General features: G+C 37.8%; 1 protein-coding gene across 3 annotated transcripts in view; it reads left to right on the top strand.

Moving 5' to 3' along the window:
- Positions 1 to 18,585, top strand: part of ASPSCR1 (ASPSCR1 tether for SLC2A4, UBX domain containing) — a 94,175-nt gene extending 75,590 nt beyond the window's left edge. Inside the window, exons 13-16 of one of the 3 annotated variants that reach the window (XM_039344479.1) lie at positions 11,304 to 11,355; positions 15,870 to 15,939; positions 17,794 to 17,981; positions 18,430 to 18,585. In XM_039344479.1, the coding sequence (XP_039200413.1) occupies positions 11,304 to 11,355; positions 15,870 to 15,939; positions 17,794 to 17,981; positions 18,430 to 18,443 (324 nt within the window). In that variant the 3' untranslated portion in view covers positions 18,444 to 18,585. Of the gene's footprint in view, positions 1 to 2,391; positions 2,459 to 11,303; positions 11,356 to 15,869; positions 15,940 to 17,793; positions 17,982 to 18,429 lie in introns of those variants that run through there. The other 2 variants (XM_039344487.1, XR_005556848.1) reach the window with 2 other exon arrangements.
- Positions 18,586 to 25,599: the final 7,014 nt, after the last annotated feature.

The raw sequence follows: 25,599 nt of genomic DNA, 5'->3' as shown, positions 1-25,599 counted from the left end.
AAGGACAGTTAGATCTTTGCAATAGTGTGTCCAAAATGTGATAAGTTGATTCTGATCACTTGTGCCTTATGTGTGAACTCTGATTTGTTTTCTTCTAGGACCATGTGTTTGTTTTTTTGGCTGTCCATAGTATTTTAAGAATCTTCTCTAACCTCAAGTTCAAAAGCAACAATATACTGTCTAGTCTGTGTTTTTGCAGACTCCCAACTTTCACTTCCATAGATTGTCACAAGGAAAACCATTGTCTGTATGTTTCGGATATTTGGAGGTATTGACACATCACAGCATCTGAATATTTTTTTCCAAGGCAGTTTCACTGGTACCCTAATAGGAGCTAATCCATGGCGTATTTGTTGACTGCTGGTTATTTTACTGTTGATAGAGTATCCTTAAAGGCAGAAACTATTATCAGTGTCTTTGTTTACATTTCTAATGCTGGTTTATTTATTTATTTATGTTGTTGTTGTTAATTGCGAAGTCGTGTCCAACCCATCACGACCCCATGGACAACGTTCCTCCAGGTCTTCCTGTCCTCTACCATCTTCTGGAGTCCATTTAAGTTCTCACCTACTGCTTCATTATTTATTTATATTCCATCTTTATTATTTTTATAAACAACTTGAGGCAGTAAACCTATCCAATACACCTTCCTCCTCCTATTTTTCCCACAACAACAACTTTGTGGGAGTGACTGGCCCAAACAGTTGGTTTCATGGCTAAGGTGGGATTAGAACTCACAGTCTCCCACTTTCTAGCCTTTCTAGATTGCTGTATTTAATATCATTAATTTGTTCTCCTTTATGCTTAATAATTGTCCCATTTTTTTTCACTGTGTTCCTTTGCTTTCATTCCAAGAGCACGTTCAGCTATCAGAGTAGCATAACCTGTACAGCGAGGAGATAAAGGATAAGTACTGTAGGCACAGGGTGTAAATCTCAATCGAAGAGAGAAATGAAATTGTGTCCAAGAATTAAAGAAGCCAGTTGTGTGTAGAGGAGGTAAAACTAAAATGGTGGAGTGAACTTTGAGACTCTAAAGCAGTGGTTCTCAACCTGTGGATCGCGACCCCATTTGGGGTCGAACGACCATTTCACGGGGGTCGCCAAACAACGCAGTCCGCCATTTTTTCCCCCTTGTCCTTAGCTGTGCTACTCCCTTTTATTCTATTGTCTTTTGAAAGCCAATAGAATAGACTCTCTTGAATAGAGTCTAATTCTATTGGCTTTCAAAAGCCAATAGGAATTGTCCAGGCTGTCTCTGCCCTGCTGAGCCCGCCAAAAGTCCCATTCTGCAAACGGTGCTGCACCAATTGAGTAGTCCTCGACTTACGACCGGTTGGGGGGCGCGACATTAAAAAGATTGAAAACCACTGCTCTAAAGCTACTACAACAGAAAGGAGTAACAGAGCCTTATAGCCTCACAAACTTTCCAAAGACACTGACCAGTTACAGCCAGTTAGCAACAAATAATTGCTTTATCCCTCCTAAAACTGATAAGGACTGGGAGACAGAGAAGCAACTTAGTACAAAGGAGCAATTAAACCCCCAGTAGGACTGTACTGAAGTATAAGGGTTGGAAGGTGGAAGATAATTTAGAACTAAATATAAGATAAAAAGACATTAAGTCCTTGATAAAAGGAACAGAATTCTGAAGCCTTAAAAGTAAAGACTAGGGAAAAACTGCTTTTTTTTTCTATAAAAGCTTGGCAGTTAAAAACAGAGTAAAATGAAAACTTATATAACACAGTTAAATATTTTCACTCAGTATCACTTATAAATGTATTATTAGGCACTGGTAAGTAGATACAGTGTATGCATTACATTTAACACATTATAGGAATATATGTTGTATAATAACCAACCTTGTATACATATCAAAGGAAAAGCTTTAGCTTTCTAGTCAGTAGGTTTTGTGCCAAAACCTAACTGTAACTCTCTCACATGAACTTTCAACTACTAGACTAGAGGCTCTTATAAGTAGGGAATATTTCTAAGATATCTTGGATGTTAACATTCAACTATAAAAAGTAATAGTATATTTTTCCATTTCTTTGGATCAATTTACTATTTTTCCATTGATGTCTTTTAACATATCAGTTCGAGATTAGAACCTCCTGAATTTGGGGATCTTTTGGACACTTTTCTTCTTTGTCCGTGTTTGTTTTCATTTTCACTGTTTTTACAGATATCGATGTAATGCTGTTTCTTGTCTCTTCTGACAATTATTTGAAATTCAAGTTTCATCCTGAGTTCTTTGTCTTTCTTGGGGGTGGCTTCTCTTTTTCTTGGCAATTCCCATCATCCGTTGACCCCATTTGCTTTTTTTTTTTTTTTGGTTTGGCAATCTCTTATTATATTCATCCTTAACAAGTTCTATGATTTCATTCCACAGTTCCTCTGGTTGCCTATCAATGAGGGTTAGGACTTCAAAGCAATTCCTGAGGTTTTCATTGAAAATGGTGGGTATACATTCAGAATCATATTATGGAACCTGGTTGGCTTTGTCCTTCTGCTTCGGCTGCACTTTGAAGTTGCACACGAGCAGTCGGTGATCTATTCCACAGTGAACCCTGGCTAATGTCTTTTGCTATTATACCATAGCTCTTCCATTTCCTAATACCAATAATACAGTGAATTTGATTTCTATATATTTTATCTGGTGATGTTCATGTATAGAGGTGCCATTTCAGTTATTGGAAAACCATGTTAACGAATGAAAAATCACTGGTTTAGCAACACTGAAGTTGCTCTCTTTATTATTTCTATTTCATAAGTCATACAGTCCATGTTATTTCCAACATACATATTCTTGGCTCCAATCAAAAACACCACATATTGCTTGTCTGTTCTATTGATTTGAGCGTAAAACTTACCTTCTTTCTGCATCAGGTTGGAGTATATGCTTGAATAATTGTAATATTAAACGCTTGTCCACAAAGTCTAATTGATATTATTTGGTCATTGACTCCATTGTACCCAAGAACTGTCTTTATTACCCAGGTACTGTCTTCCTGACTAAAAACAACCCAGTTCCTTCTTCGTTTTTCATCTCCTTGAGTAATAAACAGTATGATCATCTGACTGAAAGTGTCCAGTTCCAGTCTATTTCAGTTCACATGACTAAGACGTCCGTATGTAGCCATTTCATTTCGTCTTTCGCTTAGTTTGGGATCATTTTCACACTTTCACACTTACATTACATGTTCCAATTCTGTCTTTGGACTTTCAGATTTTCTTTTTCTGCATAGTAACATCAGTAATTAGAGCTCCCATAGCTCTAATCTAGCTAATTCATAACATCATTGATATTCCAAAAGAATCCCATCTTCAGTGGCATATTAGGAGCCATCTGACTTGGGGGGGGGGAACTATCATCCAGCATTATCCTATCAATTATTTTGTATTGTCTGTCCATGTGGTTTTCTTAGTAAAAGTCAGGAATGGTTTACCATTGCCCTATCCTGCACAGTATGCCTTGCCATTGTTACTAAAATCATTATCTGCCTCCTTTATCTTTCTATATTGCTGCTGCCCAATATGGATGTCTTGTCAGCTTCAGCTGAGCAGCTTTGACTAGGAGTATATACTCTTGGAATATCCTCCAAACATTCTTCGTTCATTCCTCCCAAGAACATATTCAGCTATCACAGTGGGGCAGCATAGTGGGACCAGGGAGGTGGGGGTGTACATAGAATTGCGGAAATAATTACACCAAGGAATAGGAATAAGGAAATGAATCAGTGCATTTGAAGTTTTACAATAAATCCACAGTGTACCACTTTAATATTAAAACAGCCAGCACTCTGGTGAAACAGCTAGCACTCTGGCCAAATGAGTAAAAGTTGAACTTTTAGACATTATCTGATAAAAATAATAGTCTTCTTAAGTCTTCCTTTCCCAGCTGCTTTCTGTGTTTGATCAGGGTCTTCTCAGTTTGGGAAGCTTTGTTCTCAGGTACTAAGAGAAGGCCATTTAGACAGTGTCCCTTTGACCGTGGCTCTCATGTTTATATCCCTTCCGGAGATGCTCTTTGCCTCCTGTCAGAGGAGCTTTGATCCACAAACTCCCCAATTAAATTTTCCAAGTGCTGGTTTCTGTGTTCAGTGAAGGGTGGGGGATGGGGAGGGTGTTCTGGATTATATGGTATTTCATGCTACTAGCTTAGAGTTCTGCATTCATGTGCATGTCCCCTTTGATGTACTCATATACTTACTAATCTTTACACATCAAACTAACCGTGGACTCATGGCACTCTAGTCATTACAACTCGTGTCATGGAAAGAATGCTTCTCCTTTTGGCAGCTGCAAATCTCTTTCCTCAGCCCTCCAAAGACAGCAGCCACTATTTGGTCATGTGTTCTCTGAATAAATTTGGCAAATCTTTTTTTTTTTTTCCTCAGCAACCTTTTGGTAGGAGGGCGATTTACCTTGGACAACAGGCAGGAGAACATATACAAGTGAAGCTGTTTAAGCACAAGGAGTGATGGGGAAGAGGATTTTTCCCTTGAAAAATGATTCATGAAAATGCAGACAGATCATTTCAACCAACTACTTGCTCACCCCCACCCCCACCCAAAAGAAAAATCTTAAGTACTAAGCAAGGTGCCCTGAATGTGAAGTTTGTCTAAGTATGATAAATGGGCTTTGGCCTGCTTTCCATAACTTCTTGTTCAGAACTTAGATACTATAAAATGCTACTGATGTGAAGGTAAGGGGTAATTGTGAAAGCATAGGGCAATTGTTTGTTGATTAAAAGAGAAATAGGTACTGTGAAAGTACAAAAGCATCAAAGACAAAAAGGTTAGTGAATTTCTAATAAGTATGCAGTCATGTAGGGATAATTTAACAGATAAGCATATTTTGAAATTTTATTTCTTTAATTCTATCTCCTGTTCCCCTCCCCCCCCCCAAAAAAAATGGAATAGGTAAAACTTAAAAAGTTTTTAGCCATACTTAGACTCTCACATGAAAGAAAGGCTCAAAGTATTGTCCTTGTAAAATAACAATGTTTCTGTGTCTTGCTGCAGTTCAATTGTTATTCATTTTAAGTGCTCAGAAACAAAGGACATTTGTTATCTTTGATCGTTTTCCAGAGATACAGTCTTTTCTAGAATGATGGGCATGCATCCATGTTTTTGCTGCAGGATATCCGGTTAGTACACTTCCACAGCATTCCTTTTCATTGTTTAATCAGTTACTACTCAGAGCATCATATTTTTCAGCACTGATGATGACTTTTCAACTGTAATTCAAGGCTGCACTAGATTAATGCCTTGTCTTTTTGGAGATGATTGTCATGGTGTCATCCTTTCCAAGAAAGGAAACTAATGCTGATCAGGATCACATGGTGCAAGGGATAGGCAATCATTTCGACCTGGTGAATCAAATTTGTGACCACTGGCATGCTCTCACAAAATGGCTATCAGAAGCATTGTTGTTGTTAGTTGCAAAGTCGTGTCCAACCCATCGTGACCCCATGGACAACGTTCCTCCAGGCCTTTCTGTCCTCTACCATCTTCTGGAGTCCATTTAAGCTCACACCTACTGCTTCAGCAACTCCATCCAGCGACCTCATTCTCTGTCGTTCCCTTTTTCTATTGCCCTCAATCTCTCTTGTTCCCACTGTCTTAAATGGTCTCTGCCACCCATTTACTTGTTTCCTGACATTTTTCCTAAACTAGCAGTATGTTACCACAGATATTGACCATTTCTACTTTGTAAGAATGCCTGTGGAAAAAATGTGGAGCCCAGATATAACATTGTAAATTGAGGATGTACTGTTTTTTTCAGGCCAAGATCCAGATTTGTTTTTTGAATAATATGCTGGAACCTATGCAAAATTGGTTCTGACTACAACAAAACTAAACTTTACTTAATTTACTGAAAATATGGAACTGCATCAAAGTTTTCCAGGTGCTATATGTTACCTTGTACCTCACATTTAGTGCATTTATTGTAAATAAAGATAAGTATGCTTGGCACTTTGGAATGGAATGGAATGGAATGGAATGGAATGGAATAGAATAGAATAGAATAGAATAGAATAGAATAGAATAGAATAGAATAGAATAGAATAACAGAATTGGAAGGGACCTTGGACATCATCTAGTCCAACCCCCTGCTCAGGCGGGAAACCCTATACTATTTCAGACAAGTGGCTGTCCAGTCTCTTCTTAAAAACTTCCAGTGTTAGAGCATTACAGCTTCTGGAGGCAGGTTGTTCCACTGATTAATTGTTCTAATTGTCAGAAAATTTCTCCTTAGTTCTAGGTTGCTTCTCTCTTTGATTAGTTTCCATCCATTGCTTCTTGTCCTGCCTTCAGGTGCTTTGGAGAATAGCTTGACTCCCTCTTCTTTGTGGCAGCCTCTGAGATATTGGAACACTGCTATCATGTCACCCCTAGTCCTTCTTTTCGTTAGACCCGCCACATTCAATTCCTGCAACTGTTCTTTATATGTTTTTAGTCTCCATTCCCCCAATTATTTTTGTTATTCTCTGCACTCTTTCTAGAGCAGGGGTGTCAAACTCGCAACATCACGTGACGTGTCGTGACATATCACGACTTTTTTCCATTGCCAGCAATGAGGTGGGTACAATTTTGCCATGATGCATCCAGCCTGCGGGCTGGCAGTTTGAAACCCTGTTCTAGAGTCTCAACATCTATTGTGGTGACCAAAACTGGATGCAGTATTCCCAGTATGGCCTTGTTGTTGTTGTTGTTAATTGCGAAGTCATGTCCGACCCATCGCGACCCCATAGACAACGTTCCTCCAGGTCTTCCTGTCCTCTACCATCTTCTGGAGTCCATTTAAGTTCACACCTACTGCTTCAGTGACTCCATCCAGCCACCTCATTCTCTGTCGTCCCATTCTTCTATTGCCCTCAATCTTTCCCAGCATTAGGCCCTTTCCCAGTATGGCCTTACCAAGGCATTATAAAGCGGTATTAACACTTCACATGATCTTGATTTTATACCTCTGTTAATGCAGCCTAGAACTGTGTTGGCTTTTTTTTGCAGTTGCAGCACACTGCTGGCTCATATTTAACTGATTGTCCACTAGGACTCCAAGTTCCCTTTGCTGCATAGGCTGTCATTTTCCCATTTATTTTTTTTCCCAATTGTTTCTAAATGAGACAGAATAAAAGGCCTGACAATTTCAAGAGAATTATTGTCAAGTGCCGTTTTCCATACCCATATTATTTTTCAGTGCATACATTGTTAACAATTCGTAGGTTTGATGCACTGACCAGTCACTTAAATCTCATGAATGTCTCTATCTTTCTTTTAGCATATTAATTCCATGTTAGGTTCGTAATCTTCCAGAAGCATCTGTCTAGAAGCTCTTGGAAAGGAGAATGCTGCCCTAGATGGGCTCTAGCTCTGACCCAGCAAGGCAGTTTGCTGGGTTATAATTATGCTAGTATTTTTAAGCCTTGTAGTTAAAGTGATGCACTAAAGCTAAAATGTTGTGATAGCAGAGATCTATTACATTTAATGACCGTTTCTTTTATTTTACAAGTTTTCTCCCACAGCTTTTCTGTTTTTAATCTATTTAATTTGTAAGAGCCCTGGTGGCGCAGTGGTTAGAATGCAGTATTGTAGGCTGATTCTGCTGACTACCAGGGGTTAGATTTTCACCAGCTTCCATCCTTCCGAGGTCAATAAAATAAGGACCCAGATTGTTGGGGGCAACAGGCTGACTCTGTAAACTGCTTAAAGAGGGTTGTAAAGCATTGTGAAGCAGTATATATGTCTAAGTGGAATTACTATTGCTGTACTGTGTATGTATGTATGTGTATACACAGAGATGATAATACAAAGATACTCCAAACAGACCATTGTAACAAATAGTCACAAATGTTTAAATAAAACTGTAGAAGAATGGTGCATGTTTTTCACATGTGGGATAGAAAATTGTACTCAACTTGGCTAAACTGTTAAATCTACAAGTTCCTACATTGTGCAGCATTTGAGTTCTCAATTATTTTGTTTGATTGGTGGCACCGCTCTAACCTGAGTCTGATTTTGAAAATTATAATTTTTATGAAGTCTAGAAGCTTTCAGCTGAATAATTGAAAATTCTGTAAATAAAAAATGTGATTTTCAGGAGTTCTGCAGGAATTGTGAATGTGTTATCTTGCTAAAAAGGAAGGAGCAGTTCCAAATGTTCAAAAGCTACAGGCATTCATACTATAAAAGCAATAGGGAGTGATTCACAACTTAGAGAAAGTTTCTGTCAATGAAGAAATTGGAAATTGTATCAAGTCGTCTATTTTCATGTAATAATTCCAAGCAAATAAGCGTGAAAGTGGTAAAATGATGCTGTTGAGCAGTGGGTCTTGCCATGGTGGGTTGGGGAGGAAAAAAGGTGTGGAGATAAGTTGTTTTCTCTGTATATCCCCAGGTTGGTTGGACAGATATATGTATTCAATTCTTGTACTTAAAAAAAAGATACCAAGAGGTCCAAGCTATCCAAGAAATCCATAAATTATCATTTTGTTAGCCTGCACTTGCTTGGATCAAAATCTTACAGGCCACATACATTTTTTTTTAGTCATAGTGTGCTTTGGGGGTTGCAATAAAACATATTCAAAAAGAGACAATTGGTGCCCAAATGAGCATGCTGTGTGCCTAGCCTGAAAAAAAAGAGCAAGCTATGGATCAACCTCTCTGAAGAGAGTTTTCATTGGCCAAACTTGAGGAAATAAAATAGATTTTTTTGTGTATGGGGGGGGGAGGTGGCAGCTGAAATGTGTGTGCTTCTGAACTGCTGTCTCGTTCCTTTAAGTCTCTTCCAATTAAAAGCGCCTTGGTCTGATGTCCTGCCAGTGCTGGGAATTGTTTGGGGGGGGGAGTTGGAAAGCTAAAGCTGGGCTTATTTGTCAACTTGTGAGTAAAAATAAGGTAGCTGTGTGTGTGTGTGTGTGTGTGTGTGTGTGTGTGTGTGCGCGCAAGCATTTGTACTGCGTGTGTCTGTCTCATTCTTGGACTGTGTTCCTCTGTGCCTGCTCTCTCCCTCTTCTTTGTGTTTCCCTCACAGGCTCTGCCATGAATTTTCTCTGACCCCTTGGGGCCATTCCCACTTAAAGCTTTGAAGTGTGTGCCCAGAGCATGATTGACAAGGAAGTTTTAGTGGCGGCAACCGGAGAAACTGAAAAGGGCAGGGCTTTGAACTAAAGGGCTTTGAGCTCCGAGATGCTGCCGCTTAGTTATCTCCTTCAGAATGTTAATTATTCATCACGATAATTGGGCAAGAGAAAAAAAAAAAGAGAGAAGAGGTTATTAAAAAATTCCAACACTAACATACTACAAAACCTCATTTTCCAATTCTGTGGCTGGCGTGAAAAGGATAGTGTGTATGCAAAGAGGCTGAGGGAGGGTTTTGTTGTTGTTGTTTTCCTTTAATCCATTCTCTAAATAGTAGGATCCCTTCAGATGAAGACAGCGGAAACATCAAAGCTTTTATAAGAGTTTTCTTGGAGTTTCTTAACTGTGTCTGGTACTTTTTTAATTAAAACGTTTACGAAGAGCCGCCTTTGTGACTGGCTTCTGGTGATGTTAGCCAACCTTGTGTCCCACTGTCTGGGAGAGAAAAATATTTTAAAAAGACTTAATAAATACTGTTTTTGCCACTATAGTATCTGGTGGATGCTCTGGAGGATTCATTCACTAAAAGAGAGACAGAATCTTAGGTGCCGTGCAAAGGCAATGCTTTAGAATTCTTTAGAGCATAATGTTTTGGCCAATATCTCATGGATTGTGGTGAAGTAATTACTAAGTTTGTTATTCTCAATATCCACTGTTATACCTGGATTTTTCCAGTATCCAGATACCGGCAGAAATCATCATTACAAAAATAGCAGTATGTTTATACCATTCTAGTAATTAGACAAGAGATCTGAAATTATCTTTTCTTATGAATGTTGGTAGGAGTTCGTTAGAAATAAAAATCCTGTTTATATTTGTATTTATTGCATTTTATTCTGCTGCCAATTTATTTAATTTAGAAATAATTGTTTCACAGCTTGGTGGGTTTTTATTATTATTAAAGTGGTGATCTTGCTGTTCAGATATAAATTCAGATTATTTTTAAGAAATTATTTATTTTAGAATAATTTTCCCATACACATACACATAAAACTTTCCCAAGGTAAACATTTTATGAAATTAGTATCTTTAAAGTGAATAATGAAAATCTTGTCCCTTCTCTTCTACTTTACTCAGAAGATTTTGGTGGAGGTTTATCAAAAGCTTTAAAATCATGCATAATAACTATAGAGTAATAATCTTCTATGCATTCCTTTGAATATAATAGGGCGAGAGTTCCATACACAATAGTTCTACACAGGGAACGTCTTTGCTTCAAAACTAACCAGTTGTTCCTTGGCAAGTTACTGAGTTTAAAATCCCAAGTTTGTAATCTAGTGTATAGATTTGTCATAAAAACTATTTCTATTGATAACATTAGCAAGCTCTGCAGAGACGTAGTATGTCAGAATGAAGATTTAATTGTTATATATTATATATATTTTACTGTAAACCACTGAGCATCTTGCAACTGTGGTGTATATACATTTGTTAGATAATTAAAAAAAGAAGGAAATGACTATTACAACTCTGAATATCTTGTCCAGTATGTTTAGATGGGTTCAATGGGAGACTGGCAAGAACAGCTGACTGAGAATGGAACAAATACTGAGAGAGGGTCCTCTCATATGTAGCCTCCTAGATGTCAATATATCATTTATTTAAAGCATTTTACCTCATCTTTGGGATTGGGCGGCATATAAATATTTGAAAATAAATAAATAAATAAATCTTTACTTAAAAGGCTCACAGAACAATTTTCAAAAGTCAGACATAAGCTAATTCTTGGCCTTTAGTTTACAATGTACAAAGTAGGTTGCATTAGAAAAAATAGATAGGAAAGAAGAATAAAAGAACATATAGTTAAACATCGGTTTTTCAAATCACAATTCTTATGAAGAGTATTTTCCACATACCACTCACAGTATTAAGGTAAAAATTATTTCCAGGATCTGTAACTAAGAAATCTATGAGTAAATAAATATTTGAGTTATAATGTTGAATTATATTATGATCATCTACAGTATATTTAAAGGGTGTTTTGTTTCCAGAATGGAGGGTTAGTCTGGTATTCCTAAGAGAAATAGATGGGGTCCCATCTCATGTCTAGGATTAAGATTATTGCTATTGATGAGAATATACTCTTGCAAGACTGATAGAAGAAGAGCAACTTCAGCATGTTTATTCTTATCCTCTGATTTCTCCCCTATTGCAGGCTAATCTTTTCCCTGCTGCTATTGTATATTTTGGATCTGAAGTGCACAAAGGTGAGTAGTTGGGTCTCCATAATAGAGGCTGCATAGATAAATTGTGAAAATCTTTCTGTGATATGCAATTTTTTTAAAAAAATTACCTCTGGATTATAGAGGTATTAATAAATGTAGAGAATATCAGTTTCTATGGACTTTTAAATTAGGGTATATTTCTTTGGATAGCTGCTGAAGTAGTCACTCCAGTATGAAAATATCAATAAGGGAAATATCTGGAAGGTGAAATAATAGGAGACAGTTCCAAGTAAGATTTATCATCCAACTCATGGAATTTTAGGAGGGGTCCAAACAACACTCTGTGTGTATGTGTTTACTTTAATCCTGTCATACAGATACTCCTCGACTTAACAAAAGTTCGTTTAGTGACTGTTCAATGTTACAACAGCACTGAAAAAAATGACTTAATGACCGTTTTTCACAGTTACGACCTTTCCAGCATCCCCATAATCATATGATCAAAATTCAGATGCTTGGCAACTGGTTCACATTTATGACCATTGCTATGCCCCAAGGTCATATGATCCCCTTTTGTTTACCTTCTGACAAGCAAAGTCAATGGGGAAGCCAGATTCGCTTAATAATTGGGTTACTAACTTATCAACTGCAGTGATTCACTTAACAATTGAGGCAAGAAAGTACATAAAATGGGGCAAAATTCACTTAACAAATGTTTCAAATGTTAACATCAGAAATTTTGGGCTTGATTGTGGTCATATGTTGAGGGCTACCTGTATTTTTACAGAAAAGATATATTCAGAAGCAAGACAAAGAAGTAAAGTGCTAACCTTTGGTTGTTAGGGCTGTAAACTGACATCTGAAAGCATCATTTATTTACATCACCCCCAGCTCAGTTTTAGTGAACATGGTTACAAAATTATTGCCATTGAGAAAGGAGTGTAACATTTCAATCCTTCCCTTTCCTCTTTATTCTAGGACAGTGATGGCGAACTTTTAGAGACCGAGTGCCCAAAAACTGCCTGCTCCTGCTCCACCCCCTGCCCTGCCCCTGCTCCACCCCCTGCCCCGCCCCACCCCCCCTGCCCCCCCCTGTCTGCCTGCAGTGTCACTCACTGCCTTCAGGGCCTGCCGCAGATCGCCCAGGTAGCCCAGCAGTGCCATGGCAACCACACCCTCTGCTCACGCCCCACAGCATCAACTGTGCGGGATGGGGCGTGAGGGCAGAGTCTTGTCTATGCTCCCTGGCTACCATGTCCTTGGCTGCGCTGCTCTGTGTGGGCCACGTTTGGGGACTACTCTCCGGGGGGCTGCTGGTGAGGACGGGGAGGCAAGGCTGGGGCAACGGCACGTGTGCCCCAGAGACGGCTCCGAGTGCCCCCTCTGGCACGCGTGCCATAGGTTCGCCACCAGTGTTCGAGGAACTTTTTAAAAACCCAAGTGAGACAGAATTGGGTATCCACGGAGTATTTGCAAGAAGTCCATAGACATCACTTACACACACACAACACAATAAATTAATATAAAGTAGATTGATAAAGAAGAAAGAGAAAGGGAGAAATAAAAGAAAATGCTAAAAATACAAAAAAGAAAAGGTAGAAGAAGGAAAAAAGAACACATAAAGAAGATATAAATAATTGGTTTCTGATCTTCTTCACAGCAGTTATAAGTGCAGTTATATGTAATCTCTCTCTGTAAGATTAGATCATGACTCTTCTTTCCATAGTCTGTCATGTATAATCAAAACCAAAAACCACAAGTTCATTTTTCTTCATTACAAAAAAAGTCTATATGAGCTTTCTGGTCGCTAATAAGTGTAGATATTGTCTTTTCTCTAATCAAATAATTTATTAGAGAATTTAACCACCCTTAGCAAGTTCTGTCATTTTTGCTAACCTTTCCTCTATTGTAGATGTTGCCAGATTTTTCCATCTTTGCACACACAATAATCTCAATGTACAATAATCTCAGATATATATATATAAATATATACTGTAAATGCCGGCGTATAAGGCGACTTCCGCGAGCGCTGAAATCGGCGCCAAAGACGGGGGTCGTCTTATACGCCGAGTCGTCTTATACGCCGGAAATACTGGTAGTTTCCGGCGTATAAGACGACGTTCTAGGAATGCGGCCCAGCTATAAAGACTGGGGTCGTCTTATACGCCGGGTCGCCTTGTACGCCGGCATTTACGGTATCTATATATATTTAATCTGGATGTTTTAGTGTTTTTATTATTTTAAAATGTTTTAGTATTTTTAATTGTAATATATTTTTTTCTGTTTGAATTGTAAGCTGCCCAGAGTCATTGATTAGGATGGATAGCTATAGAAATTAAATAAATATGTAAATAAAGAGTATTCCATTGCTCTTTTTTACCAGTCTCTATTCTAAACCCAAGAGGAAATGTTCTGATTTCAGTTAAACATTAATCTTTAAAATCCTCTTATTCACTTTATGCATTTGAGCCTGTTTTCTGGTGTTTTTATATGCCCATGAAGCATGATAAAATGACTCTTTCATTGTTTCCAACATAAATTTATATATTTATATATTCTAGGTATATATCACTTTATAAAAGATTTATATATTTTGGATATTTTCCCACTGTTCCATCATTATTAATCTTTCGCTTGTCCTTCTGTTTCAAATTTCCAAAAAAATTTACATTTTAGCAATTACATGTTCATCATTTGTACACATTCCATTTCAAATTCTGCCTTACACTGTTTAATATCACAAATTCTTTTATCTACTTTAAATTTTTCTGTAAGGAAGAAACCCATCGTCAGCTATGTCTCCTTGCCTCTTTGTTCTCTTGGTTTTACTTAAAATCCCCCTTGGTAAAATTCTAGTATCCCATAATACGTTAACTATTCACCTATGCCAGTTATTTCTTGGCTATAAAATGCTTCATGTGCTAAGAGTCATAAAGATGTTTTGGGACATACTCTGGATTTTTATCTATTTTTTATCTATTTTTATCTCCTCGTTATTCTCAATGTGGCATGTCTTACATAATGAAAGCTACACTGATGTCACCCAAGTCTCAGATGTCATCTCCTTCTAACTCTAAAAGTCTTATTTCTTAGCAACACACATTATTTTCATTCAAATCAAAAACATGCTACAAAATGTTATCCAGTCCTTCTCTTTTCTTTGCATTTGTAATACTTTATATTTGTCATGAATTTTTCCCTTGCTAAACAAACTTTAGATATCTTTTTGCCATTTTTAAATGATATATCCGTTTTTAAAAACAGGTATAATCTGAAACAAAAAGATAATTCTAGGCAAAACATTCAAAATATTTTACTTTTTTCTTAATTTTAAAATCAGTTTTTCTTTCAGTTCTGTTTGATCATCTATTTTCTTAATGTTGTTAATATCTTTATCTTCTGGTTATTAATCTTAATACCTACTAGCATATCAAATTCTTTTAATTTCCCCATTAATATTTCCATTCCCTTTATTGAATCTTCCAAAACTAGCACGAATCATCAGCAAATACCATCAGCTTAGAAGTTTCTACTTATTCTTTACTCCCATATTTTTCTTTGCCTTATCTCTTTTTATATCTCATAGAATTTTGCTAGTTCTCCATTAACAGTTATTTATGCTTTTTTAAATTGATCTTGCCCGTGTAACAAAATTCTCTCCAGACTTCCTATCTTCCAAAAGATATTCCAAAATTTAAATAAGAAGGCCCATTTCAAATTGTCGAAGGCCTTCTCCACATTTAAGAAAAACAGTGCAGCTTGTTTCATTTTGTCTAATTCAACTGCACTCTTTCAATTAAATTGGATTAAAGTTATATTTTAAATATTTTCTTTTGAAATTATTTGAACCACTGGTAAATGCTGGCATAGACAATTACTTCAAACTCTGATTCACCTTCTGTCCTAGAGCAAGTATTTATGTAATACTGCTGCAGTTATCTTAAAAGTATATATTAATTTCAACAATTCAGTGAAACAGAGGATTGGTCTACAAGATGGATTAAAATAAGATGGTACTGAAGGTTGAAAATATCAGCTAGTTCTCTCTCCTAATGGTGCAATTTATTTGAAAATGATCAATGGCCTAAAATCCTCAAAAATTAATTGACAGGAGAAACGTATGTGCAATCTGTTTAGCAACTTTATTTTTGTTATTTTTGCACTTGACCAGTTCACTGAATAGGATCTAAGATAATGGGTATAACAAAATGTAGAATCTCAGATGTTTACAGATGTCTTGTGTGTTTGAAGAAGCATCTAGAGCAGGCATGTCAAACTCGTGACGTCATATGATATATCGGGACTTTTCCCCCATTGCCGGCAATGGAGTGGGTGCGGTTTTGGCGTGACGCATCCGGCCCGCAGGCCAGCAGTTTGACATGCCTGATCTAGAGGGTTAGTCTGGCTTGAGATGTCATTTTATAGGAGGGATACAGATGCATTAGTAGCTTCATTCTTTGAAGCATGTTATTTCTAAAATTATATAAAGAATCTAATATCTTTGCATAATATCATGTTACCTTATTTAGGAAACCTAAAATTGTTCATTTTTACAGATCACTATTTGAGATTGGATCTGCTGGAATCCGCTGTGTCCCCTTCTGAAGCTGACATTTTAGTAGCTAGGTAAGTAGAAATTGTGAATTGGGCTTTTGGTTTGCTCTCCGAGCTTGGTGATTTGGCTCCAAATGTTTCGTCTCCATTGGGGGGGGGACATCTTCAATGCGCTATGAATTGTGCTCATCTGTCAGAGCACTGGCTTTTAAATACCTTTTTGTGTGATGTAAATTGGTCTGGGTATTATTTGTCCGGATGTTTCTGCGTCATGGTCTGGTTTTGGGCTATTTGTTTGGCTGGTTGTTGTTGCTGGGACATAGTCTTTGGTATTTAAGTATTGTCTGTGTGATGCAAATGGTGTTTGTTCGTTTGGTTGCCTCTGAGTCATGGTCTGGTTTCGGGTTGTTTGGCTGGCTGCTATTGTTGAGAGGTGGTCCGGTTTCTTGTGGGAGGTTGTGATTTTTGTGGCTGTGTGGTGGGATGCCTATTTGTTCATTTTACATGCTGCCTTCGTGATTGAAGTAGTTGTTTCATTCTCAGTGGTTGGTAGACTGGGTCGATGTCAATGTGTCTGTTTATTGACTTATTGGTGGAGAACCAGGCTTTGAGGAATTCTATGTCTCCCCTTGATTGTGCTTGGATTACAACTGTAGTCCCGATTAGATCAAACTTGTGTCCTTCTAAGTCTTTGTGGATGGACATGAGGGATAGTGGGTTGTATCTTTTGATAGCCAGGAAGTGTTCACAGATTTTCTGGAGAAATATTTAAACTGAACAACGGGGACGGTGAGTTAATTGATATAGAACGTTCCTGTCCCCGGCAATCTAAAACTAATAGGGTTATCAGTGCATGTAACATAGATGTGTGTGCGGATAAGAATATTGACCTTGCTGTCAAGCAAAATCAAGCTTTTAATAGTGAGTGCCACATCAAGTGCACTAATCAAGGTAAGGAAATAGGGGAACTCAGGCACCACACAGGTTATGTAGAAAGTAACCACAGGGTCAATCACAAAGGAGTCAAATGTCTAATCACCAAACACAGAGTATGAGCAATAAGCAGGGTGAATTAGAAATTCAGGCAGAACTAAGGAGAAACTTCCTGACAGTTAGAACAATTAACCAATGGAACAATCTGCCTCTAGAAGCTGTGAAAGCTCCCAACACTGGAAGTTTTTAAGAAGAGACTGGACAGCCATTTGTCTGAAATGGTATAGGGCAGTGGTTCTCAACCTGTGGGTCGGGACCCCATTTGGGGTCGAACAACCATTTCACGGGGGTCGCCAAGCAACGCAGTCCACCATTTTTTCCCCCTTTTCCTTAGCTGTGCTACTCCCTTTTATTCTATTGGCTTTTGAAAGCCAATAGAATAGACTCTCTTGAATAGACTAATTCTATTGGCTTTCAAAAGCCAATAGGAATTGTCCACGCTGTCTCTGCCCTGCTGAGCCCGCCAAAAGCCCCAGTCTGCAAACGGTGCTGCACCAGTTGAGTAGTCCTTGACTTACGACTGGTTGAGTAGTCCTCGACTTACGATCGGTTGGGGGTCGCGGCATTAAAAAAGTTGAGAACCACTGGTATAGGGTTTCCTGCCTGAGCAGGGGGTTTGGACTAGAAGACCTCCAAGGTTCCTTCCAACTTTATTATTATTGTTGTTGTTGTTACTGTTATAATGTGAATAATTTATTTCAAAGATCAGTGGGATTATTTTCAGTGGAATTTATCAGTTGGCAGAATATAGACATGTTATTTTACATCTTAAATTCCATCTGAATGATGAAAGGACCACTTATTTGCAAACTCCACGGAAATCGAAAGAAAAACAGCACCTTTGTCTTTTGCATTTAGTTCAATGTGCAATTTATTGTACTTAAATAAAGGAGACGAGCAACGTGAAAATCTAATATTTATCTTTTCTTTCAGGCGGCTGTCTAAATTGGTAGATCATACAGTTCAACGTTTGGAATCTGCTCCTAGCTCCTCACCTATGTCAAATGAGGCTAACCAAAATATTGTAGCAGAGCATTCAGAATCAACAACTCTTGAAACACCACAGCCACAAATAAGGAGGGCCCCACCTGGAAAAGTGCCAAAGTGGCTGAAGCTGCCAGGTACCACATTACATGTAATAAGGAGATACTTGCTTCTTGCAGGTTTTTTCCTCAGAAAAGGGAGATCCAAATTTGTCTTCACATCCATAATTCCTCCATTTTGTGTGGAGTTATTTCCAACTGTTGACGGTCATTGAGTCCAAACTTATTTTCTCCCTATCACTTTAGAACAGTGTTTCCCAAACTTGACAATTTTAAGGCATGAGGACTTCAACTCCCAGAATTCCACAGCCAGCAACGCTGGCTGTGGAATTCTGGGAGTTGAAGTCCACATGCCTTAAAATTGTCAAGTTTGGGAAACACTGCTTTAGAATGTGAGAATATATATGCTCAATGTTCTTCAGTATGCTAATGTACTATTTGGATTTCTGTTTGAAAATCTATTTCTTTGGAAAGGTTCACGAAAGCTCCACTGTACAAACTCATTTCCCTTATGTTTGCATTTCAGGTGGGAAGAGATGAAGAAGTGATGATACCTGCTGCAGAAAGATGCTTTATTTGGTTGTGAACCAACATTTAATTACCATTTTCTGCTTCCAACAACAAGCTAAAATATATGATCTACAAATGATTTTTCAGAATAAAGTTGAATGCTGTTTCCATTTGCCAGTTCTATTAAATTGGGAATGAATGTTGCCTTGTGTTCTGCAGCATTGTTGACATATACATTGCATATTTGGATGGTATCATAAAGCAAGAGAAAGCTCCAGCTTCCTATGACTTCAGATCACATAAATGGAGCAGGTACAGAAATTCAGGCAAAATCTTTTGCCATCTTTTTTGTGTGGATGCTGATTTTCAAAATCAGCCACAATTGACTCACAATTACTACCCACTACAGATTCACATTGAATCTATAGTGGGTAGTAATTGTGAGTCAGTTGTGGCTGATTTTGAAAATGTTAAGCAGAGTCAGACCTAAGTCATACTTGGAATAGACCATACGACTCTTAAATCTATAGACCTTGGAAAAGGAGAGAAAACAAATCACTTCTGTACTGTTGGCAAGAAAATCGTATGGGAATATCAAGCACTGTCAAGCTGTACATGGCGGGCAAACTCAATCAATAGGATTCCAGAAAGACATGGTTAGTGATAATCACGGTAAACATAATCTTTAAAATAGTAAAGGTTGGTTCCTAGATAGAGTTTACAGCAAGTCAGTTACAGGTGGGGTCTCTGAAATACTTCCTTCTCCTAGGTGCCACCCTTGTTACACTGCCTCTTCTCGTGGCCACTGATCTCTTCCTCTGTCTGGTTTCCACAGTTCCTCCTAGGTACATTCCAGGAATCAAGTAGAATTTGAAGATGTTTACCTTTCCATGAAGGGACAGGTCTTTCAGGAAATTGATAAACCAATCTATTGGGGATTGCTAGGATACAGAAATAGTACTTAAAATGAATGGACCAGAGAAACTTTGACCATACAAGATTCTCTGCTTAATGAGCAGATCTGCTTCCTAAATATTTCAGAAAAAAGTTAGGGGATGATTCAAGTAAAGAAGGAGTACATATGATTCTATTTGATAATTTCAGCACTTAGGATAGACAGCAAATTACAGTAAAGCTCTCAGTTTAAATGAGGGGAAAGGGATATCTGTTAAAGCAGAAAGTTGATTAAATCCAAATGAATTTTAGCTTTTATTTATTTATATCCTACCTTTATTATTATTATAAATAACTCAAAGCCACCAACACACACAATACTCTTTTCTCCTCCTAAATTCCCCACAACAACCCCGTGAGATGAGTTGGACTAAGAGTTGGACTAAGTGACTGGCCCAAGATCACCAAGCTGGCTTTTTTTCCAGAACTAGAATTCATGTTCTCCTAGCTTTTAGCCTGATGCCTTAACTACTATAATTATATGCATAAAGTGGAAATGAGATTTTATGCATATGCAGCATACAGTGGACAGACAAAATCTGCCATGCTACACACGGTCTATTATATTAAGGCTTTACCATATTCCTTGCTTAAAATGTAGATATTTTTACGATGATATAAAGCTATATTTGCTGCGGATATGTTTAGAGTTTTTTTTTACATTTCCTCAATTTATTGTTCCTTTCTGTATTTTGTGCAAGCTTATATTGTAAAAATTAATAGAGAAGGAGATGCTGCTCTTCGATTTGGTAATATACTAGTTTGCTTCACCTTATAGGGATTTCAGGTCTAACTTCTGTATACATTTGGTCTTCTGAATCATTCTTTCTATTAATGAAAAGCAAGATACATTTGCTGACTAGGAGCACCCAGGTAGTTAATAACGTAAGACTGCTTGGTTATATACGGGCAGTCTGCTTTAAACTACAAGGCATATTTAATGAAGTAGCTAGATACTTCTCTACAGAATACAGTAGTGCTGAATCAGGTGAATATTATGCATCTCTAGCTAACTCCTATAAAAGTTAAGAAGTCCTAAATAGCTCCTTGAGGCTAGAGATGTACATAAAATGCAGAACACAATCTCCTACAGAAAGGTCTCAGTTATAACATAATGCTATTCAATTAGAAATCTGTGCAGCCTTAAAAACAGCATTTAAAAGCATAGGATATGCCACAGAGAGCCAAGAAAACATAAGGGAGACAATCATACCACAGACCACAAAAACACAGAATCAGAACCATCTCAAAGCAGAAGACAGAACAGCCCTCAATATTTTCTGTCCAAGGTACAAAATATCATCCTTCTCCCATCAGACAAAAGCCAGACCGTAATTATTGTGGACAGATCACAATACATACATAAAACCAAAGAATTACTGGAAGACAAGCCTACATCCCAGTAAACACCAACCCAGTGTAGAAACTAGACAACCAGATATGAACAATTCTTAATGAAATAATAAAGGTCAAATCACAAAAGAACGGTGGGAGATGAAAAGATGTAGACCCACCATCCCATACTTCTGTCAACACCTAAAAATATACAAGCCCAATATATCTCTTTCTTTGATTGCATTGTTACAAAGGATCCCAACATAGAACATAGCTAAAAGACTTACAAGAAACCTTGGACATCTCACAGAGGGGACCAAATATTCCATTAAGTGTCTTCAGAAAAATCAAACACCTAATAATAGAAGAAGAGATCGTTGTTTCATTCAACGTTACAGCACTCTTTATATCCATTGACCCAGATCTAGTGAAACAATCCATGGTAGCAGTGCTATATAACATAACCTACATAACCAAATACACTAACATCAAAATATTCATAATCATGGACCTCATCAATCTGTCTCATCAACCTCTGCCTCACTTTCAGTTTGATGGACACATATACCAATAAATTAGAGAAACACCCATATCCAGTCTCAGACTCCATAGCACAGACTGTAATGCAGTATCTAGAAACCATAGCATTCCCATGCATACCACCAAAAATACGGATCTGGTATGTGGAAGGCACTTTTGTCATATTAAAAAAGGAACAACTAGAGAAAACACATGAAACAATAAACTACATCTTCAAAGGAATAAAATGCACAAGGGAAGAAGAAAACAACACACTGTCCTTCCTGGATATCCATTAAAAGAGAAATGGCAGCAAATTAGAAACATAAGTCTATAAAAATAATGACCCAAACTCACTAGAAAAAGGACATAGACTGCCTAGACCAGCGATGGCAAACCTTTTAGAGACCGAGTGCCCAAACTGCAACCCAAAACCCACTTATGCATCGTCAGGTGCTGGGTGGGCATGGCTTCAGTGGTAGCGGCAGACTGGGCAGGACTAAAAAGTTCAATCAATCAAATCCAACTTTGTGACATCTTTTTTTTCCCCATGAGAAGTTGAAATTGATTGAACCTTTTTTTTTGTGTGCACATAACGGTGGAGGCCTAAAGAGAAAAGGTTTTATAAAACCCAGTTGAAGGCCTAGGACTGGGGTGATGGTGCGCGTGCCCCAGAGAGGGCTCTGCATGCCACCTGTAGCATGCGTGCCATAGGTTCGCCACCACGGGCCTAGACAATATCTTCCGACAAAATGGATACCCATGTAGCTTTATCAGAAAGTGCATGGACACTCACTCCCTCACAGCACAATCAACACAAGCTCTGAAAATGATAATACTGTTGTACATCAAAAACATCTCAAAACCAACTAACGACTATTACACCCCATGGCATCATCATAGCACACAAACTAATTAAAATCCTTCAAAATAAAGTAAAGCAAAAGACCCAGTAACCCAAGAAGAAAAACGGAGTCATCTACAACATACAGTGGAAAGACTGCAACAGACAGTATATAGGGCAGACAAACATAACATTGGCAGAGCATAGCATGAATATCAACTATGAAAGCTTTATTTCACAACATAGTTTCAACTGGGAAACTGAGACTTCTAAAAGAAGCTAAATTCAGAAACACAAGGGAATTCCTGAAAGCTTGGCACTCAGAAAAATCAGCCATCAACAGGAATATAGAGATAAACAACATTTACGTGCTATTCAAAAGAGACAATAAAAAGGCTAAAAAGGAAACAGACCAGAATACCTTGCCAGCAACCAATACCCAAATAAGCAGGGATTAACACCAGACAAACAAGCAATAAACAATAATCAATACTCTAAGGAATTAGCAACTCAGACAAACAAGCAGTAAACAGATTAATCAAGAAACCTATCAAGGAGAAAACAATGCCCCCATCAACTCTGACAAGGCAAATCCTATATATAAATAGGCACCAAACTCCTCTCTCTAATACTGAAGGTGTTCTGTAGTCGAGTAATAAAATGTCTGCAAGAAATCAACCAAGCTCAAAGAGTACCAAGAACTCCATAAAACACTTTGCCTGAAACAAAATGGCTCCATATCAAATGTGAATGCCCCATATTCCTATAGGACAACATTCAAAATATTAAGTGTTCTGCCAAAAAGAGCAGAAGGGATTTGCAACAAGTCCTTTCTGCCTTTATTTTAGGCCATAAAGTCACAAAAGCAGGTAAAATGGGGAAGCCATACTACTACAGCAGACATGTCAAACTCGCAATGTCACGTGTTGTCGCGCAATGTATCGGAGCTTTTTCGCCTTTGGCAATGGGGTGGGCGCGGCTCCGGTATGGTGAAACCGGTTTGCAGGCCGGCAGTTTGGCACCCATGTACTACAGTATAATAATTTGTGTGCTCTTTAAAGTTATGCTGGCTAAATTTAGCTACATAAGTAACCCCAACTAAGGACAGATTCACTTCAATACAGCATTTGATTGGGAGCCGTGGTGGGGCAGTGGCTAAGAATACAGTATTGCAGACAAACTGTGCCCGCAGTCTGGAGTTTGGAGATCAAGGTTGACTCAGTCTTCCATCCTTCTGAGGTCGGTAAAATGAGGCCTAGATTGTTGAAGCAATAGGCTGACATTGTAAACCATCCAGAGTGCTGTAAAGTGCTATGGGGCGGTATAGAAGTCTAAGTGCTATTGCTGTTGATATTGATATCCTGTAGGTTATCTTATATGTAATGCGGTGTTTGCATTTAATAGCCTACCTGAAACGATAATACAACATGTCAATACTATCACTATATTCCAGTATTGGATTCTAACTTCCTAATAAGAATGAATTGAAACCCCAGTGAATAGGCAAGCAAGTCTTTTTTTTAAATACAAATTAAATTTCAATCGCTGAACATAAACTTAGCTAACTCTTATTATTATACCCTCTTCTGCCTTCAGTTACCTTCAACCAGTGGTGGCAAGTTCCTCCTTTTTTATTGGTTAATGCACTTTAAGCCTCTGGCTGGCTTATTTAAAAAAAACATTCCTTCAATTATGGGAATGGCAGTACATGCTAAAATACTGAAACAAAGTGCCCTGTTTTGTCCTTAGTAGAGAACAAATCTTCAGACCACTGGGGGTCTCCCCCCCCAAGCTCAGAGTTTCAAAGCATTCATTTGGAATGTGGAACATTTTGTATAGCTCTGCTTACAAATTATTGCACATACACATTTTCACATGACAACAGTACTTAAGCACATTCAAGAGCTTCTATATTTATTCACCATGGGAGTGGGCAGATAGAAGAGATGCACCCCTGTAAATAGCTACAAAGCTAGACTAATACCTTAACATCTGTGCTGTATTGCTCAAAAGATCCTAAATACTTCTCCTGTGTTGGCATGTCACTGAGGGAAGCAGTATATTCTTCTCCTCAGAAATAAATGATCCACATCACAAGGTTTTTTTTAATCTATGCTTGTCTTTTTATAATGTTGAAAGATGATCAAATAGGGTTTACATTAGGCAAACAAAGGATGTGTCTTTTCTGCAGGGATATAAATATCTTTAAAATGGCTGTGCAATCTCCATTTGAATCTCTACATTTCACCTCTATCCACTGTTCAGACACAATCAGAGTAACCAGTTTTCCATTCAGTGGGGTTGATCTGGCCCAGTTCCCTCTTGCCTCCACTTTTTTTAACAAAGAAAACAGCATTGTACCATCTGAATGAACTTCAAAGTGGCTGGAAGGGGCACTAAGGATTCCTGGCACTTGTCATTGTCTCCTAGATTGGCCAACATTTCCCTTCAGGTCTAATTACTTCCAAATGCTTCCAGCTGCTTTGAAGAAAGTTGGGAGGGAATGAGGGAAGAAAAAGGTAGGAAGACATTTCTGAGTGAAAAGAACAGAAGGTAACTAAAAAAGCAAACAATGTGATATTTAATGTTAAAATAAGATGAAAATTGAATCCATAGAACAGTTCTGCCCCACACCCTCTACTATCATCTCTAATACTTAAAAGTGCCTGCTCTAAAAAATAATTACAAACCAAATTCAGGTTACTATACAAAACAGCCTGTATCAATCACCCTATTCTTACTGAAAGAATGTGGGTCTGTATACTTTTCAGTTAGTCCATCTCTGCATAAGAGCTTAGCGGATATCTTATTTCTGCATCCTGTGTTGGAAGTTTTGTTTCCTTTGAACCAGTCACTCTTGACACAAGAGCTGGTTTTGGTCTTTCATATAATATCCTTTTGTATGCTATACTTTTGTATAGATGGGTAGTTGATACTCTGTGCTACATCTTTACATCCCTTCTATTCAAAGGATTGTACGTATTAGCATGATATATTTGGTTGAACAGTATATGTGGCTTTTTTAAAAATAGAGAATTTTGTTTTAATACTTTGACATGCATTCTGCTTGATGCCAGATTAGATTTACAAGGTAAAATCAGCAAATTAAGAGCCCTAGTTGAAGAGTTTCCTGCTTTTTTGTCCCAGTTTTTCAGTAAAAGGCAATTTTTTAAAAAAACTTATAGATGCAATTTCTCCTGGCCATCAGTTCAACAAGTTTCTGCATCTAATACTGAATACCAGTTCCTCCAGAAGAACTTAATAAATCTGATGCTTACTAATGCAGAATAATCAATTTGCACAGAGGTGCTTCTGTTTCAAAATGTTGGTTTTGAAGCAGGACTATGCTTCTGAAAATTAGCTTAGCTTTAGATTGTTCTCAGCTGGAAACACACATGGATCTTATCACAAATGCATAAATTCTACTGAATGGTAGTTGGGAAAAAAGACATAATTGTCAAAACTTTGTATTTATTAGATTTTTATCCCACTTTTATTACTTTATAAGTAACTCAAGGCAGTGAACATACATAT

The sequence above is a fragment of the Crotalus tigris genome, unplaced genomic scaffold (assembly GCF_016545835.1).
Source record: "Crotalus tigris isolate CLP2741 ecotype Arizona unplaced genomic scaffold, ASM1654583v1 scf7180000017551.9496454, whole genome shotgun sequence".
NCBI classification, from domain to species: Eukaryota; Metazoa; Chordata; class Lepidosauria; order Squamata; family Viperidae; genus Crotalus; species Crotalus tigris.
This window is presented reverse-complemented; position numbering and strand designations above follow the sequence as displayed.